The sequence below is a fragment of the Bos taurus genome, chromosome 13 (assembly GCF_002263795.3).
Source record: "Bos taurus isolate L1 Dominette 01449 registration number 42190680 breed Hereford chromosome 13, ARS-UCD2.0, whole genome shotgun sequence".
In the NCBI taxonomy this organism is placed as follows: Eukaryota; Metazoa; Chordata; class Mammalia; order Artiodactyla; family Bovidae; genus Bos; species Bos taurus.
The window spans coordinates 7,344,554-7,363,845 of NC_037340.1; the positions used below are offsets into that span (position 1 = coordinate 7,344,554).

General features: G+C 38.7%; 1 protein-coding gene across 3 annotated transcripts in view; it reads right to left on the bottom strand.

Annotated features, from left to right (window-relative positions):
* The window catches only part of ESF1 (ESF1 nucleolar pre-rRNA processing protein homolog), a 66,319-nt gene that overhangs the window by 23,464 nt on the left and 23,563 nt on the right, over window positions 1-19,292 (bottom strand). For all 3 annotated transcript variants that reach the window (XM_005214072.5, XM_005214073.5, NM_001192772.1), the window contains exon 10: window positions 943-1,064. In XM_005214072.5, the coding sequence (XP_005214129.1) occupies window positions 943-1,064 (122 nt within the window). The remainder of the gene's footprint in view (window positions 1-942; window positions 1,065-19,292) is intronic.

Consider the following 19,292-nt stretch of genomic DNA (forward strand, 5'->3'; position numbering starts at 1 on the left):
CTCATTTTTCTATCCATTTCCAGAAACATGGAGTATAACAGGAGTACAAAAGTCAGTCCACTGCATCATTCAACTCCGAAGCCCTCTTTCAATACTGCAGTTCTTGCATAGCACAGAGAAACACTCCAGTACAGCAGAAAGCACTGGAGCAAGAGACTGGATTCTGGCACCAGCCTGGCAATTAACGAGGTGCGTATTCCTAGAGGAAGCACTTCATTTTCTACAACTATCAATATAAAACATCAGGGTTGGACTAAAAGTAATCATTTAAGATTCCTCAGGTTGTAAAATTCTCTGACTAGTGATATAATCTTAAGATAATGAATGAACTGCTAGGATGCTGCATTTCATTGACAAGACAGAATATTTTTATTGGCAGGAACCCTAAGTGTCTCTGTTATTATTAAGGACTCTAACTCTGGAAAGATGTTATTTCTGAATCATGGGAGTCAAATTGATTTTTCACAGACAACATATTAGCACAGACAAAATATCTTCAAAAAAGGGGTCTAATGACAATATGTTAAAAGATCTATACACAAATACTGAAAAATTTCACAAATAGTGAAAAAAGCATCTTGAGAAATATACAGAAAAAATTTCATTCATTTTGAAAATGTTTCTCTCTATATATGCTCAAGTAAAAATGTCTGTCTGTACCTCTCTTTCTCACAAACACAGAACAGAATCAAACTGTCTTACATCTAGAAATGTACTAAACTATGCATTTTATTGAGGTAGCACATAAATGTAAAATATTAGAGCACAGCATTTACAGTGGCTCTGGGCTTTTACAGGTTTTATGCATCATTGTGTAGCCTTGCAGAAAACACTTAACCTACCCCAGTGAGTGGTTACGTTACAAGACAATGGGTGCCAAGCACTGGTACCTTCTGATACTTAGTGGCTATTCGATAATTACTCAATCATAATTATTGATACCTTCTGTTTCTTTTTCAGCCTTTTTTTCTCTTTCTTCTTCTCTAAAAATTGTTCCCAAGGGGTCAGTTTATCCTTTCCTTCCAATTTGTTTTTGACCATCTCTTCTGCACTTTCTTTAAGGCCTAAGGGAAAACACAAATAGTTTAGTTTAAAATGTTATCTCTTCACTCACTTTAAAATGTAATTAACCAAAAAAGATTATTTTAATATATTTACTAGATAAACAAGAAAAAATGAATACTCCAATGTCAAAGAGTAACATAGTATCAACTTACATCAAAGCTATTTACTAAAAACAAACAACTATAAACCTAACCAAACCAAAATAGATAAACAAACCAACCCAGCAGCTAAATATATGGTCAAGCTACTAAAGAAAACTCCTTTACTTAGGCTCAAACTTTATTTCTTGGTATGTAATTTAACCACTTGAGACTCTAAAGGTAACTGGCCTTTAACACAGTTATTTCTACTTGCTTCTGTTGCCCAAGTAAAAGCTTATATTCCCTGGAAACTATAGGTGACTAACAAAAATTAACAAAAGTTAGTAAGACAATCTCTGTGGAAATAACCCAGGAGGAAAGAATTCTTGTAATTTCTTATCAAGGACTCATTCTGTGAGTATACATCTTTAAGATCAAAAGGGCCATCATGTTCAGATTCCACTTTGTATGGTTTAAGTTCTTTCAGTGATGTTATTCGCTCTTATAGGTTTGTTGCTCCTTATATTCTGTGGTTCCTGAAATGTTTATCGGTCGCTAATGCAATAACTAGAGAGGGGTGAGAAGAAAGAAAAAGACCCAAGGCTGATCTATCAGTTCATGAAGACCTTACTACTGCCACAGTAAAGGAAATGCAATGACTGTGTTATCACCTTTGATAAAAAAAATGTTTATTCTGGAGTATTTTTGGGAGATCATGTTCAGTTTGGGAAGAGGGGTCTTTAATATTTGGAGAACACAAAATCCATTATGAAATTAATGGAATGATTCGAGAGACAAGGTCAATCCAGATCATCTTTCCAGATACATTCTAAATTCTAAGAAAGTGAAAACCATTCTAAGGATATAATTCCCTTCTTCCCTGATGAGTATACTGAGACTGAGGATATTCAGGAACTTGCCTAAGAACACAGAATAAGGAAGCTATATACAGTTAGACTTTTAACTCCTAATTATCCTCTATACCATTACCAGATCCATCTAAAATGCTGGTTTGGTCGAGAATAAAGAAACGCATAGTCCATGAGTAAAATCTAAAGCTTTGGGTCTCAGGTTCCTTATCTGCAAAGTGAGGCTGGGCTGGATCAGAAGCATACAACTTCCTCCTCCCACATACACTGTTTTCCCTCTTAAAAGAAAATATCTGGTAAAAGTCCAAATGCACAAAAGAACTGAAAGTCATACTTTGGGTCCTTAGCCCCAAAGAATAGCATGAAATAGCTGGAACAGATGATTTCAAAGATCCCCTCTTTGGCTTATAAACCAAGACTTAATCTCTAAATTTCTATAACTTAGAAAAGCATTAAGGTATATGCATACTCAAGGTTACTTAGATTAGTTTTTATGACACACTACTGCTATGTCTGGTTTATGAGAATACTCTGATTTATGGGATGCCAAATCAGAAACTCAACTCTCAATTCAAAAATGTTTCTTGTAAAAAAAACACAGTTCACTTTACTAAGCAGTTTTCAGGAGAAATGTGAACTGTAGAAAACATGTCCAGATCTCTGACTGAAGCAACAGATACATAGCACCTTAGGAAATGTAAACACTGGTACTCACTTGGGAGAAAGCAGCAAATCCTGACAAAACAAGTTGATTTCAAGTAGGAAAATAAACTAATTTATATATTATGCCTGTAGGTCAGCACACAGTCCAGTCTCAAATTCTAAATGCACAGTATTGTTATTAAATATGTTTAAATAATAATCTTTAAGGTATTCTACTACAGTTTCCTCAAACATGAAAGATTTTACTACTCCAAAATACTAAATTAAGCAATATATTTAGAGTCCCCCACCCCCACCCCACCAAAATGTCTTCTATGGTTAATTTTAATCCTTGAAACATAAACTCTACTCCTATCTTGGCATGATGTTAAGAAAGGTGTTTCTTTTACACGACTAGACCACTGGTTTAATGGGTTTCAATCTCTAAGAACTACTCCAATGTGATGACTGGGTCCTGACATTTTTGGGGGGACATGCATGGATATCCTTATAACTTGATAAGAACTATGGAATCTCTCTCTGAAACACTGTACTAGAAAAACTTGTCTACAATGTTCAAAAGTTTATAGATCTTCAACACTCATTTCTGTGGAAGGACATGGATATCCTTTTAACTTGATAAGAACTATGGAATCTCTCTCTGAAACACTGTACTAGAAAAACTTGTCTACAATGTTCAAAAGTTTATAGATCTTCAACACTCATTTCTGTGGAAGGACCCAAAGGGCCTCAGGCAAACAGCATTATGGGGCAACAGAGGTCTCGAGGAAGGTGGGAGTCTGTCTCCCAATTTCACGACTTACTGGTCCTGACATTTGCAGGCGCTACATGAAGGTTTCTTATTGCAGTATGCCTGTCATTTTGGACCAGATAATTCTCTGTTGTGAAGGACTATCCTGTGCACTGTAGGATGTTAAGCAATGTTATCTGGTCTATCATACTAGCTGCCAGTAGCCCCAGTCACGAAAATCAAAAATTTCTCCAGAGTTGCCAGTGTCCTCTTGGGGAGAAAAATCTCAACTCAGAGAACCACTGTTCTTGACAATGATTAGAAGTCACTTCTGAAAAGAAGGGCCATATTTCAATATTTGTGTCACATAAACTATGTATTATTTTATTTGGTACTTGATTATAATAATGTCTTTCCTACTTTAGCAATTTCAACTGAGTATGCCTTTTCTTTCAACCAGAACAAAGGCAGCTAAAGTCACCTTCTTTTGTATCCCATAATATTTAGCATAGCGCCAGACACATAGTAAGTACTTAATAAGCACTTAATTGATCTGTCTTGAAGAAAGAATTCTTATTTTAAGCCAAGTGTTTGATCTTTCATGTTTGGAACATAGTCTTTCCAACAGAAAATGAATCAAAACTTTAGGATCTAAATAAATGGCCTTCATCCCGAAGTGGTTCATGCAATTTTTTTTTTTTTTTTAAGGAACTACAGCTCTAGAATAATTCATAAAATATCATTCTTGGGAAATATTTTCCTAGTATTTAATTTGTTTATAACTAAAGAAATAGCATCTTCAGTTAAATCCAGTCTGAAATTTTTTGCTTGGCTCTCACTTAATACACCAAAATAGTAGAATGACAAACACATTGCAATGAATTAATACACCACCACGATAGCTTAAAAATGCTTTGTTCTTGCTGTCATCATGAGGTCATTTAAATCTCTGCCACAGATCACAGCTGTTTATATTCTAAATTCTTAAAAATATGCCCATCCCAGAAGCTTCTTGGCATAAGCACAAGAACATTCTTCAAACAGTTTTAGCCTTATTTGAGAGTAGCCACTATGTGACTGAAAAACAACTTCATTATAAATGTCTAGTTTTGTGCGTTTGTTTTTTAAAAATTTTAAGCATATATTCAAGGGCTGTTGAATTAGTTAAAAATAACATTAATAATCCTACAAATAAGGGGTGAGAAACTCTTTAAAACTAACCATGAACTTAGATGACTCAATTTTAACAATAATAATTTAAGTGCATTTATTCAGAATTATTTTGGCAGTTTGCATACACACAAAAATACTTTCAAATATTCTTTCAAAAGCCACTAAAATAAGAATATACATTTCTTCTGACCTAGCTCATTTCAAATTTTGAAAAGTCTTCAAAGGGCAGGACATGAATAATAACTTATAATAACTCAACTAGGTACTATAGTTGGTTTTGTTTATAAAAATAAAATAAATATTTTAAGATTTCTGATATAGGCTGAAACTGGCACTTTTTAAAAATGTATGTAAGAACTCAGGATCCACTGAAAATATTTATGAACACTTATGGTTCAATCTTTATTTATGTATGTTTTATGTTTAAATGAGGCCATGGTAATACTCAATTCCAAAAGTAGCTTGTAAAATGTAACTAACTACCATCACCAACTGAACTCCCAACAAGGAATTCACTCTGGCTCTAAGGGTTTTTAGAGGAAAATAACCAACCATGCCCTGAGGAACACTGACATCAAAAATACCCCTTCAAACTGGTCAGTTTTCTCCAATGGTGGGGGGAGAGAGAGATTAACTTATCCTTCCTTCAAGCATATCAGATATGCAAAACTACAAATCTTCGTAATGAGAAAGATGAAGATTTGAAATGTTTTCAACTTGGTTCAAGATTTGTTCATAAAAAGTTGTTTAGAACATTGTTCACAATTTGGTTCATAATCTGAACTTCTGTAACTCTTTTTTTCCTAAACTCTTACGGTATATATTCTTTTATTCTGCTCTATTTAATACAGTTGCAACTTTACACTTATTTGTGTGATCTTTTTTTAAACTATTATTAATGGCTATCTCCCTTACTAGGTTGCAAGCTCCATGATGGTAGAGGCTACAGCTTGCTTTTTTTTAAACCCCAACAAAGGTAACCCTATGCTAGTGGAGGGCCTACTACATAGCACACGCTCTGTTGAATGAATCCAAGTGCAGTTGAAGGGATACATAAGTCAACTTTGTTCCCAACCTTATAGACAGGGGGCAATAAATTCATGAAATTAAAAAGTAAAATAACAACTAGCTCTGGGAACAACAGTAAATAACAGAATTTACCAATCATCCAGACAGAGCCAACAAAAGCTCTCTGTATGCACTTAACACTGTCAGAATACTGTTATATCTACTACATGGGAACAACACAGACAGTTATAATAAAGAGAAGAGAGTAGTACAGGTAAGCTACTTCGACTGGGAAGGCTTCTCATGTAACACTTAATTCTGTTTCTCCTAAAAAAGTCAATGAGGTATTCAAAGAAGACATCCCAAAATATGCACTAAATGAATAAATGTTAAGGCTTTTTATTGTTGTTCACTGTCCAGAAGCCATTTCAGTGGGTAGCAACTGGTTTACATTTGCCTTGAATTTGGGCTTATCATCCTCTACCCTCTTCTGAAACCCCTTTTACCCTCCTATAGAAGGATGTCTTCCATTTGCAAGTATATTCATTTCACTGTGAACTAAGCTGTCCCTGCTTCTTAGAATCAAATGTTCTTACAAAGCTGACTTCAAATACAAGACATTTGGGCTTCATTAGGAAGCTATTGTTTCCTGTATTTGTCTGTACTTTATTTGTATGTTGTCTTTGCCTTTCAAGTAGCTTGTGATCATAATGTACATAATAGTAAGCTGTCCTTAATACTCACAGAGTAAAACTCTGGCCAAGTCTGATGAAGCCATTCTGCTCTTTAATTTGTGGCAAAGAAGACTGAAGAACTACTTTTCTATTGTCACTTTTTATCCATAATGTTTACAGACAAAGTAGAAAATAAATGAAAACTTAAATGAATGGCTAAGACATAAGGAAGCTAAGGGAATTTTTTGGAATCTAGTCAAAATAAGAAAGCTCAAAGGGAAATGTTTAACTAGCTTAGACATAGGGATTTTCCTTGGGGACATACACTAATCTGCTCTGGTTCAGCATGGATCTTGGGTTTTAATGGGCTGCCAGCCAAGGAGGCAGGGGACTGAGTTTGGAGCTCGATCTAATTGCAGGCCTCAGCAGAGACCACCACCATGAGGCCAGGGTCCTTTAGGAGATGATGCTCCTCCTCCAATGGTTTAGAAGGAATACATGCCTTTCTTGGCTTTGGCCACGGGCAGAACAAAAGAGGTAAAAACATATTTTCTCCCTCAGAGAATTTATAACCACAGGCCCCCACATCCATGGGTTTGTGGCTAGGATTCACACTATTTGTGTGGCTCCAAAACCCTAATCCAAAAATTTGGTTTCAATTGGTCCAGGATTGGGAGTGCCCTTAGGTACCTGGCAAATACTCTCTAAAAGAAGCATGTTTTTTTGACTCAGGCCTCTGAGAATTCCCATAGGTAAAAAAAGATTCAGGAACAATGAGATCATAATAAAAATTCAATATGAACCAGAGTAAACGGAAACAAGTCAGACCTACAAAGGCTAAAGATTTTGGAATTATACAGAATATAAAGTCAGCACAGTTTAGAGAAACAAAAGAAATTAAAAGATAAGATTATTAAAGGTATAAGACAGATTAGAGAAGGAAAAAATTTCCAGAAATGAAAAACAACTGAAATTATAAAGTCAACCAAGATAAACAGCAGACAGAGGTAAAGAAAAAATTAATGAACTGAAAGAAAGAACTGAAGAAATTACCTAGCACGCTGCACAACAGACTCAAAGGTATGGAAGCCATGAGTTAGATTCAGAATGAGAACGTACCACACAAATCAAATGGGATTCTCAGAAGGAGAAAATAAAGATGACGGATATTTTAAGAGAAAAGGGCTGAGAAGTTTTTGGAATAATTCTGGTTATCCAATTAATTCTAAGCAAGATTAAAGCTACCAAGCAAAAAATGACTTAGATACATACCATAGTGAAACTCTAGAATACTAAAGTATTTTAAAAGCCAGAAACAAAGATAGCACTGTGGAATACAGTCAACTCTTTCCATGACAAGGGTTCAGAAGCGGGCCCCTGGGCCCTGGGATTAAAACAGTATATTCTTTAGTTACACTGGCCTCACTTGTAAAGGCATCCTCACATCAAGAGGAGTCAAGGGGAAGCCTTGAATGTAAAGTAAATATGCCCCTCCCTAGAAAAGGATAAGGAGGTGACTAGGTTGGCATATGGAGAAGGCAATGGCACCCCACTCCAGTACTCTTGCCTGGAAAATCCCACGGACAGAGGAGCCTAGTAGACTGCAGTCCATGGGCTCGCCAAGAGTCGGATATGACTGAGCGACTTCACTTTCACTTTTCACTTTCATGCACTGGAGAAGGAAATGGCAACCCACGCCAGTGTTCTTGCCTGGAGAATCCCAGGGACGGCTGAGCCTGGTGGGCTGCCTGCCGTCTATGGGGTCACACAAAGTCAGACACGACTGAAGCAACTTAGCAGCAGCGGCCGCAGGTTGGCATATCGTCAAAGCTATGGTTTTCCAGTAATCATGTATGGATGTGAGAGCTGGACAATAAAAAAGGCTAAGCACTGAAGAATTGATGCCTTCGAACTGTGGTGTTGGAGAAGACTCTTGAGAGTCCCTTGGACTGCAAGGACACCAAACCAGTCAATCCTAAAGCAAACCAACCCTGAATATTCATTGGAAGGTCTGAGGCTGAAGCTGAAGCTCCAACTCTTTGGCCAACTGATGCAAAGAGCCGACTCACTGGAAAAAGCCCTGATGCTGGGAAAGACTGAAGGCAGGAGAAGGGGACAACAGAGGATGAGATGTTTGGATGGCATCACTGACTTGATGGACATGAGTTTAAGCAAACTCAGGAGATGGTGAAGGACAGGGAAGCCTGGCCTGCTGCAGTCCAAGGGGTCTCAAAGAGTCAGACATGACTGAGCGACAGAACAACAAGGTTGGTGCATCCATGGCAACAGCAGATACTCTTCCCTCCCTAATTCTCAACACTCACAGCCTCACCACAGTCTAATTCTCAGAAGTTACCCACACACCCACTCATCTGTCACATCTCCCTCTCCCTTCAATTCTCTATCACTGAGTTCTCCGGAATTTGTGGTACATCATCAGCAAAAACCCAAACACTGCATCTCTGCAGGTTTTCTGCATCTTCTTGCTCTAACTGCAGCCTGGCTCTCCCCTGAAGGGTCTGCACAGGGCAGCACTTTCCAGCACTCGCTGCTCATGGTGGTGGGGGCATTTGGTTTCCTCACAGAGCAGTCACCAACTGGCCTAGGGCAAAGGCGGGTGTGTGAATCAGTAAAGCTCTCTATCCAGTTTTAGGAAGTGTTAGTGGCCCAGGCTTAGGCAGAGTAACTTACTGACCAATATAAATCAGGGACCCAATCAATAGATCCTTACAGGTTTGAAACTCTGGTACCTGAAAGAGGTGGTATGTCTGAGTTCTAGGGGTAAGGAGAGATTTATTCTATAAAAAGAATTTAAAAGATCTGCCATGCAGAAGAAGTTGAAATTGAATTCCTACCTTATATCATAAAAAAAAAAAAAAAAAAAAAAAAACCAACTCTTGATGAATCAAGCACTTAAGTCAAAAATCAGTCCCAAATGATACAAATCCACCCTCCACACCAATATTAATAAACTTAAGAGCTTTACCACAGAATTCAGCCATTTAAAGAATATAATTCAGTGGTTTTTAGTGCATTGACAGATATGCAGAACCATCACCACGGTCAATTTTAGAACATCTAATTCTTCTCAAAAAGGAACCTTTCTTTCTTCAGGTTCCATCAGGTTGAGAGTTCAAGTCCCTCTCTTCAGGTTGAAGCATACAAGACACTTCAACACCGCCCACCCCTCAACCACTAATCTCTATGGTTTGTGCTGGATATTTAATACAAAATCTATGCCACTTTGTGACTGGCTTCTTTCACTCAGCATAGTACTTTCAAGGTTCATTCACTTTATAGCATGCATCAGTACTTCATTCTTTATATGCACCCATACTTTTTAGTTAGTTAGTTCAGTCTCTCAGTCGTGTCCGACTCTTTGCGACCCCATGAATCGCAGCACGCCAGGCCTCCCTGTCCATCACCAACTCCCAGAGTTCATTCAAACTCATGTCCATCGAGTCGGTGATGCCATCCAGCCATCTCATCCTCTGTCGTCCCCTTCTCCTCCTGCCCCCAATCCCTCCCAGCATCAGAATCTTTTCCAATGAGTCAACTCTTCGCATGAGGTGGCCAAAGTACTGCAGTTTCAGCTTTAGCAAAGAACACCCAGGACCAATCTCCTTTAGGATGGACTGGTTGGATCTCCTTGCAGTCCAAGGGACTCTCTAGAGTCTTCTCCAACACCACAGTTCAAAAGCATCCATTCTTTGGTGCTCAGCCTTCTTCACAGTCCAACTCTCACATCCATACATGACCACAGGAAAAACCATAGCCTTGACTAGACAAACCTCTGTTGGCAAAGTAATGCCTCTGCTTTTGAATATGCTGTCTAGGTTGGTCGTAACTTTCCTTCCAAGGAGTAAGCGTCTTTTAATTTCATGGCTGCAATCACCATCTGCAGTGATTTTGGAGCCCAAAAAAGTAAAGTCTGACACTATTTCCACTGTTTCCCCATCTATTTGCCATGAAGTGATGGGACTGGATGCCATGATCTTAGTTTTCTGAAAGTTGAGCTTTAAGCCAACTTTTTCAGTCTCCTCAAGAGGCTATTTAGTTCCTCTTCACTTTCTGCCATAAGGGTGTTATCATCTGCATATCTGAGTTTATTGACATTTCTCCCAGCAATCTTGATTGCAGCTTGTGCTTCTTAATGAGATGAAAACATATACAACGGAGAGCAAAGGAGTGAATGCTGAAATCTGGATGATGGTTATTCTTAGGTAATAAGAAGCAGGAGAGATCAAATGGATGGATTTAAGTTGTTGCACAATTCTAGTTTTCGTAGTGTTTTCACTTATTATTTACTAAAAATAAATAAAAGAGAGTCATGCTGGATTAATGATAAGAGTGTCCTAATCCAAAGATGGGCTCCATAAAAGACAGAAATGGACCTAACAGAAGAAGAAGATATTAAGAAGAGGTGGCAGGAATACACAGAAGAACTGTACAAAAAAGATCTTCACGACCCAGATAAGCACGATGGTGTGATCACTCACCTAGAGCCAGACATCCTGGAATGTGAAGTCAAGTGGGCCTTAGAAAGCATCACTATGAACAAAGCTAGTGGAGGTGATGGAATTCCAGTTGAGCTATTTCAAATTGTGAAAGATGATGCTGTGAAAGTGCTGCACTCAATATGCCAGCAAATTTGGAAAACTCAGCAGTGGCCACAGAACTGGAAAAGGTCAGTTTTCATTCCAACCCCAAAGAAAGGTAATGCCAAAGAATGCTCAAACTACTGCACAATTGCACTCATTTCACACGCTAGTAAAGTAATGCTTAAAATTCTCCAAGCCAGGCTTCAGCAATAAGTGAACCATAAACTTCCAGATGTTCAAGCTGGTTTCAGAAAAGGCAGAGGAACCAGAGATCAAATTGCCAACATCCACTGGATCATGGAAAAAGCAAGAGAGTTCCAGAAAAACATCTATTTCTGCTTTATTGACTATGCCAAAGCCTTTGACTGTGTGGATCACAATAAACTGTGGAAAATTCTTCAAGAGATGGGAATACCAGACCACCTGACCTGCCTCTTGAGAAACCTATATGCAGGTCAGGAAGCAACAGTCAGAACTGGACATGGAACAACAGACTGCTTCCAAATAGGAAAAGGAGTACATCAAGGCTGTATATTGTCACCCTGCTTATTTAACTTATATGCAGAGTACAGCATGAGAAATGCTGGGCTGGAAGAAGCACAAGCTGGAATCAAGATTGCCGGGAGAAATATCAATAACCTCAGATATGCAGATGACACCACCCTTATGGCAGAAAGTGAAGAGGAACTAAAAAGCCTCTTGATGAAGGTGAAAGAAGAGAGTGAAAAAGTTGGCTTAAAGCTCAACATTCAGAAAATGAAGATCACGGCATCCGGTCCCATCACTTCATGGGAAATAGATGGGGAAACAGTGGAAATAGTGTCAGACTTTACTTTTTTGGGCTCCAAAATCACTGCAGATGGTGATTGCAGCCATGAAATTAAAAGACGCTTACTCCTTGGAAGAAAAGTTATGACCAACCTAGACAGCACACTGAAAAGCAGAGACATTAGTTTGCCAATAAAGGTCCGGCTAGTCAAGGCTATGGTTTTTCCTGTGGTCATGTATGGATGTGAGAGTTGGACTGTGAAGAAAGCTGAGTGCAGAAGAATTGATGCTCTTGAACTGTGGTGTTGGAGAAGACTCTAGAGAGTCCCTTGGACTGCAAGGAGATCCAACCAGTCCATTCTAAAGGAGATCAGCCCTGGGATTTCTTTGGAAGGAATGATGCTAAAGCTGAAACTCCAGTACTTTGGCCACCTCATGCAAAGAGTTGACTCATTGGAAAAGACTCAGATGCTGGGAGGGATTGGGGGCAGGAGGAGAAGGGGACGACAGAGGATAAGATGGCTAGATGGCATCACCAACTCGATGGACATGAGTTTGAATGAACTCCGGGAGTTGGTGATGGACAGGGAGGCCTGGCGTGCTGCGATTCATGGGGTCGCAAAGAGTCAGACATGACTGAGCGACTGAACTGAACTGAATCCAAAGACTGTAATTAATGAACTCACATGAACTAGAGGTTCATAAGAATAAAAGGACACATTTAGTATATTTGCCTATACCACTTTTGTTCTTCAAAGAACATTATAGGGGAAATAAAAAGGAATAAACCAACTAGAAAACGTTATGCACAAAATATACCACTGATAAAAGATGAGCCCAAAATATAGAAGAACGCCAAATACAGGAATAACTCCTAAGAATCACGAAAGCACAAAGAACACTACACTAAAAATGGTATCAAAAGATATGAATAGATATTTCACAGGTAAGAAAGCAGGAAAAAAATGGTTTCTTCATCAGTAATTAGGCAAATGTCTGAGCAATCCTTTAAAAACATGTCAGGCCATATCATCTCCATTTCCCATTGCCTTTCCAGTACAAGAGAAAGACCATCAGCCACTATGGAGAACAGTGTGGAGATTCCTTAAAAAACTGGAAATAGAACTGCCTTATGATCCAGCAACCCCACTGCTGGGCATACACACTGAGGAAACCAGAAGGGAAAGAGACACGTGTACCCCAATGTTCATCGCAGCACTGTTTATAATAGCCAAGACATGGAAGCAACCTAGATGTCCATCAGCAGATGAATGGATAAGAAAGCTGTGGTACATATACACAATGGAGTATTACTCAGCCATTAAAAAGAATACATTTGAATCAGTTCTAATGAGGTGGATGAACCTGGAGCCTATTATACAGAGTGAAGTAAGCCAGAAGGAAAAACATAAATACAGTATACTAACGCATATATATGGAATTTAGAAAGATGGTAACAATAACCCGGTGTACGAGACAGCAAAAGAGACACTGATGTATAGAACAGTCTTATGGACTCTGTGGGAGAGGGAGAGGGTGGGAAGATTTGGGAGAATGGCAATGAAACATGTAAAATATCATGTAGGAAACGAGTTGCCAGTCCAGGTTCGATGCACGATGCTGGATGCTTGGGGCTGGTGCACTGGGACGGCCCAGAGGGATGGTATGGGGAGGGAGGAGGGAGGAGGGTTCGGGATGGGGAACACATGTATACCTGTGGTGGATTCATTTTGATATTTGGCAAAACTAATACAATTATGTAAAGTTTAAAAATAAAATAAAATTGGAAGAATAAAAAAAAAAAAAAAAAAGAAAGCTGTGGTACATATACACAATGGAGTATTACTCAGCCATTAAAAAGAATTCATTTGAATCAGTTCTAATGAGGTGGATGAAACTGGAGCCTATTATACAGAGTGAAGTAAGCCAGAAGGAAGCCAGAAGGAAAAACACCAATACAGTATACTAACGCATATATATGGAATTTAGAAAGACGATAACAATAACCCTGTGTACGAGACAGCAAAAGAGACACTGATGAATGGAACAGTCTTATGGACTCTGTGGGAGAGGGAGAGGGTGGGAAGATTTGGGAGAATGGCATTGAAACATGTAAAATATCATGTATTAAACGAGATGCCAGTCCAGGTTCAATGCACGATACTGGATGCTTGGGGCTAGTGCACTGGGACGACCCAGAGGGATGGTATGGGGAGGGAGGAGGGAGGAGGGTTCAGGATGGGGAACACATGTATACCTGTGGTGGATTCATTTTGATATTTGGCAAAACTAATACAATTATGTAAAGTTTAAAAATAAAATAAAATAAAAAAAATAAATAAAAAGCAAAAAAAAAAAAAAAGACCATCAGAGGCCCTTTGTGATCTGGCCACCTCTCTGCCCTCACCTTCTACTACTATCCACTCCCTGGCTCATTCTGCCTCATTATTCCTGAACAAATCAGAAATGCTTTCCCCTCAGGGTTTCTGCATTTATTGCTTCCTCTGCCTGAAATGTCCTTTCCCAGGATAACACATAAGGTACAACATACTTTCCATTAGCTCTTTGTACAAATGTCACTTTCTCAGTGAAGCCTTCCCTGACTGTCCTGTTCACATTGTTACCCACTCCCACCCCTGAACTTCCTATGCCCTATCCAGGTCTTATCCTTTTACTTCCACAGCCCTTAACCATCATCTGATTATTTTACCCATTTACTAGTTTACTAATTCCATTCCTCCCTGCTCTCCCTCAACGCACACACTAAAATGGAGGACTCCACAACGGCCTAGATCTTCGTCTGTTTTGTTTCGTGCTATTAGAGAAGAGTTTGGCACACACGGCAGGAGCTCAACTAATTTTTGAGCCTAATACACAAATTAAAACCATAATGAAACACCATTACTTATATACTCAATTGGAAAAAAATCACCTGACAATTATCAATTAACAGTCAGAATAAAGAGCTGTGCAATCTCACACTACCAGTTAGAGTAAAATGCTATAAGCACCCAGGAAAACAATCCAGCCCATGACCTTGTTAAGGTAATTGTGAGTATGCTACACAACCAAGAAATCTGACACATATCCAACAAGTTCTATATATACCTTGGTGACAAGTCCAAGAATATTCACAAAGACACTGCTTTTAAGAGCAAAATACCGCAATAGCCAGCAACAGAACAGATACGATATATCTATAAAGGAATTCTATATAGCAGTGAAAATTAATGGACCATGTCCTCACATACGGAGAAGGCAATGGCACCCCACTCCAGTACTCGTGCCTGGAAAATCCCATGGACGGAGGAGCCTGGAAGGCTGCAGTCCATGGGGTTGCTGAGGGTCGGACAGGACTGAGAGACTTCACTTTCACTTTTCACTTTCATGCACTGGAGAAGGAAATGGCAACCCACTCCAGTGTTCTTGCCTGGAGAATCCCAGGGACGGGGAGCCTGGTGGGCTGCCGTCTATGGGGTCGCACAGAGTCAGACACGACTGAAGTGACGCAGCAGCAGTCCTCACATATGGATTATGGATAACTCTCAAAAATAAAATATTAACAGCAAAAAGAAATGACAGAAAAACACACAGAGGATGCTTTTATAAACTTCAAAATTAATAAAACTGAGTAAAGACTTTAGGATACATGCATGAGTGGTAAAACTACTATATAGAAAAGGGGAATGGTTAACGTGGAATGCAGTTTCATATTTTCTTCTGGGAGAAGGAGGAGGGTGTAACAGGGACTGCAGACATTGGTGATGTTCTTTCTTAAGCTGGATACACAGGTATTCATTTAACTTTTTTCCTTTAACTGTATACATACACTGTTTACCTTTTGTGTCTACGTTCTTCTTCCCCACATTAAAGTGTAAAAAAAAAGGGTGTGTGTGTGTGAATGTTCACTCTTTGACAACTACGTGCTGATAAACTGGCTTTCACTAACCTCTCTCATTTAATTCCCATCAAAATAATAGGTACTTACACTCAGATTTTCTGATGTAAGCCCTCTGTGATCTTTCCATGATCACAGTAAACTACTAATGTTATCCCAAACTTCATTATAAGAAGGTCCCAATCTATACACTGTTTTAACAATTCACCTATAAACTAATGGCCTGAAACTCAGGTGTCTGTTTTCCTCCCTGGGAGAGACTACAGAAGCTACTAACATAAGGGCATTTTGAGGCTGCAGTACAACCAAAATAGCATTTCTAAATCAATTAAACCAAAAAACCCCATCTTTAAGAAAAATGAAAAGAAATGAAAAGCACTTTGGCCTCACTAGCTTTTAATAAGCTAGATTTTTCTTGCTGCTGCACTCTTAAGCATTTTCTTCTACCTTTACTGGGATGAGTTTATGTAAGTAAACTGTAATTCTGACTAGACTACTGTTAAAAAGACTTCCCAAATAACTCTTAGGAAAGCAGTGTATTCCTAACCTTTTTCCGATGATGACAGATACAAAGAATAATGCTGTAGGGCACAATGGAGTAAACGGGAGTGACAACCAGAGGAGGAAACGAAGCTGGGGTCTCTGGGTGGCCTCAAGGAGAACGGGATCAAACCTTGAGCAAATCAGTAACTCACAGGCGGTATGCTGGGTGGGAATCTCTGAAGCAGAGTATCACTGAAGGTTTACTCTTTCAACGTTTCTAATATTTGCAATTACCCCAGATCTTATTTCACTGGCAATGTCTTCTACTGCAACATTGAAAAAATTATAGAATAAGAGTTAATAGAGAATGAAAGTAACATTGAAATTTAGAAAATTTAGGACTTCGATTTATATCCATGGCTGCTTTTATAAGCCACTGTTGTTGCAATTCTTAGGGATTCTCTATTGACAGAAATCTACTAATTTATGACAGGTCAAGCATTCTTTGTGTCCAAAAAGATATCAGAATTTTGTAACACTAATTAACAACACGTATGCCTAGAAACCTGCAGTGTTCAACAGCAAATACACAAAAGCTTTTCCTTGCCCTGTTTTTTTTTTTGAAACCTTCAGAGCAGAAGCCTTACTAAACAGAAGAAGGCTTCTCAGAAGACAGGCTTCTTAGACATCGTCACACATGTGATCCTGGCCATGGACCAAAATGTTCCCTCACGCTGAGAAGTCTGTGCTTCTGGCTCAAAATTATGCATCCAAATAAATTACTTTAAAAATATTTTTAAATTTCTCTATGCCTCCACAGAAAGAAGGAGTAACAGTAACCTATAGTGAAATATACTTTATGACAATCTAAGCTGATGATGCTTAGATCTTGGTGAATTGTGGTGGAGAAGACCGTTGAGAGTCCCTTGGATTGCAAGGAGATCAAATCAGTCAATCCTAAAGGAAATCAACCCTAAATATTCATTGGAAGGATTGATGCTGAAGTTTCAATATTCTGGCCACCTGACGTGAAGAGCCGATTCATTGGAAAAGACCCTGATGCTGGGAAAGATTGACGGCAGGAGGGAAAAGGGGTGACAGAGGCCTCTGTTGGATGGCCTCCAGTCCATCAATGGATGAACTGGAGAAGCAAAGTGTATGCACATACATACATGCCATGGGATGTTATTCAGCCTTAAGAAGGAAGGAAGGAAATTCAGACTTACACCACAGCACAGATGAACCTTGAGGACATTCTGCTAACTGAAATAAGCCAGTGACAGAAAGATAAATACTTTAGGATTCCATTTATATGAGATATTTACAGAAGCCAAAATCAGAGAGAAGCCAAAATCAGAGAGACAGAAAGTAGAATGGTGGTTTCCAGGGGTTGGGGGAGGGCCAATGAAGAGCTGTTTAATGGATACAGAGATGTAGTTTCATAAATGCTTCTGGAAATGGATGGTCATGATGGCTGCACAATAGTATGAATGTTCTTAATACCACTGAACTATACACTTAAACACACCTAAGATGGTAAAGCTTATGCTATGTGTATTTTATCACAAAAAAATTGGGGAAAAACCCAAATGTGTTAAAGTAGCATAAGGATATATGGCTTTTCAATTTTAGGGGGACAAAAAAAAAAAAGAAGAAGAGCAATAATGAAACTGCTGAAAGCAGTCTGAGTGAATTCTGTCAAAATAACATATGGAACATGTGTGAGAAAAACGACAGTTTGCTAGCCAGGCAGTTAGGATATAGAATGATGACGTGGGACAACCTCAAACAGAAAAAGCAAAATCTCTGCTTTAAAGACCAAAGAATTCACAACTTCAAACAAATCAGCATAGCTGTGGGAAAACAATACATGAAACACACTTTCTGCTCTTGAACCAACTTCAGGCAGATTATAAATCTAAGGCAAAGTCCAAAAAAGTACTACTGTCTGGAACTCGTGGCTGCAGATGCAAACAGCGCAGCTGGCGTGATACACATGCAGAGGGAAGGACCACATGAAGAGCAATGGCCTAGCTGCTGGCAACCAGAGGCCCTTATTGATTTACATACTTAACTGGGATCCTAAAATAGCAGACCACTTAACCTAAAACTTCTAAACGTATGAGAATCTTGAGCACTTTCTGAAAACAGTGTTATTATAAAAATATCTTCAGTTTTGCTTTACATTTTTTTTTAAAGCTTCCTGGAAAACTTTTTAAAAACTTAAATCTCAACAGAGAAAATTATCTTTAAAATAATCCAGGAAATTCTAAGAAATTTACTGGCAACTCTACGGAGAAAATGTGCTAGCACTGTTTTTTCAGATAAACTTTAGCTGCTTCTCATTTTTACAACACATTCCACAAATGATTCAAATGTTTATTGGTTTCTTTTTTCTTTTTGCACAGCAAGAAGTTTCAGCTTATTACCTTACAAGGCCCTTACAGTCAATCTGTTAACTAGATGATTTACAGAAGGAGTATACACCTAAGTTTTAAAATTTGAGCCATCTACTAGCTGTGGCCAAGTAACAATAGTGCACTGCAAACTGGTTTCCTCCCCCTGACCAAAGTATGAAGCAAAATGCTAACTCTTTTCAGCTTATTTGAAGTTCAGTTTTCCGTTTAATGCTCTCCTCTACAATGAACTCAAAATTTTAAACATCTGGTTATTTTAAAAGTTCTGACCAAAAAAACATTTTTTTTGTGACTATATCTCAAATAATGGATATACTGGCAATAAATGGAAATAGACACATAGCCAAAAGTAAATAGTGAACAGGTTTTGAGAAGTCTGAAATTTAAACTGTTTGAAGCCAGGCTGCCTAGTAAAATGAATGCCCAACTAATTCAAAAACATTTTATTTCTAAATAATGAATAATACCATAGCCACAGTCTGTTTACACTTCCCACTGGGTCACTGAATACAGAAAGGGAGACAGGATAAAGATGGGGAAAAGGAAGTACGAAGGATAAAGAACAGATACCAGAAACAAAGATTTATGCTGTATACCTTAAACTCACAAAGACACATATGTCTATTATATCTCAATAAAGTTGGAAAAAAAACCCAAGTCAGATTTTACTGCTCCTTAGTTCAAACACTCCAATTGCTTCTCATCTCACTCAGTGAAGACATCCAAGGCCTAAAACTGGCCTGCAAGACCTTCTCACTTGGCCCTGTTACCTCTGACCGCGTCCATTGTTCTCTCCTTCACGCCCTCCCTGTGGTCACACTGCTCTCCATGTGCTCCTCAAACATCGTCAAAGCCAGTCACTT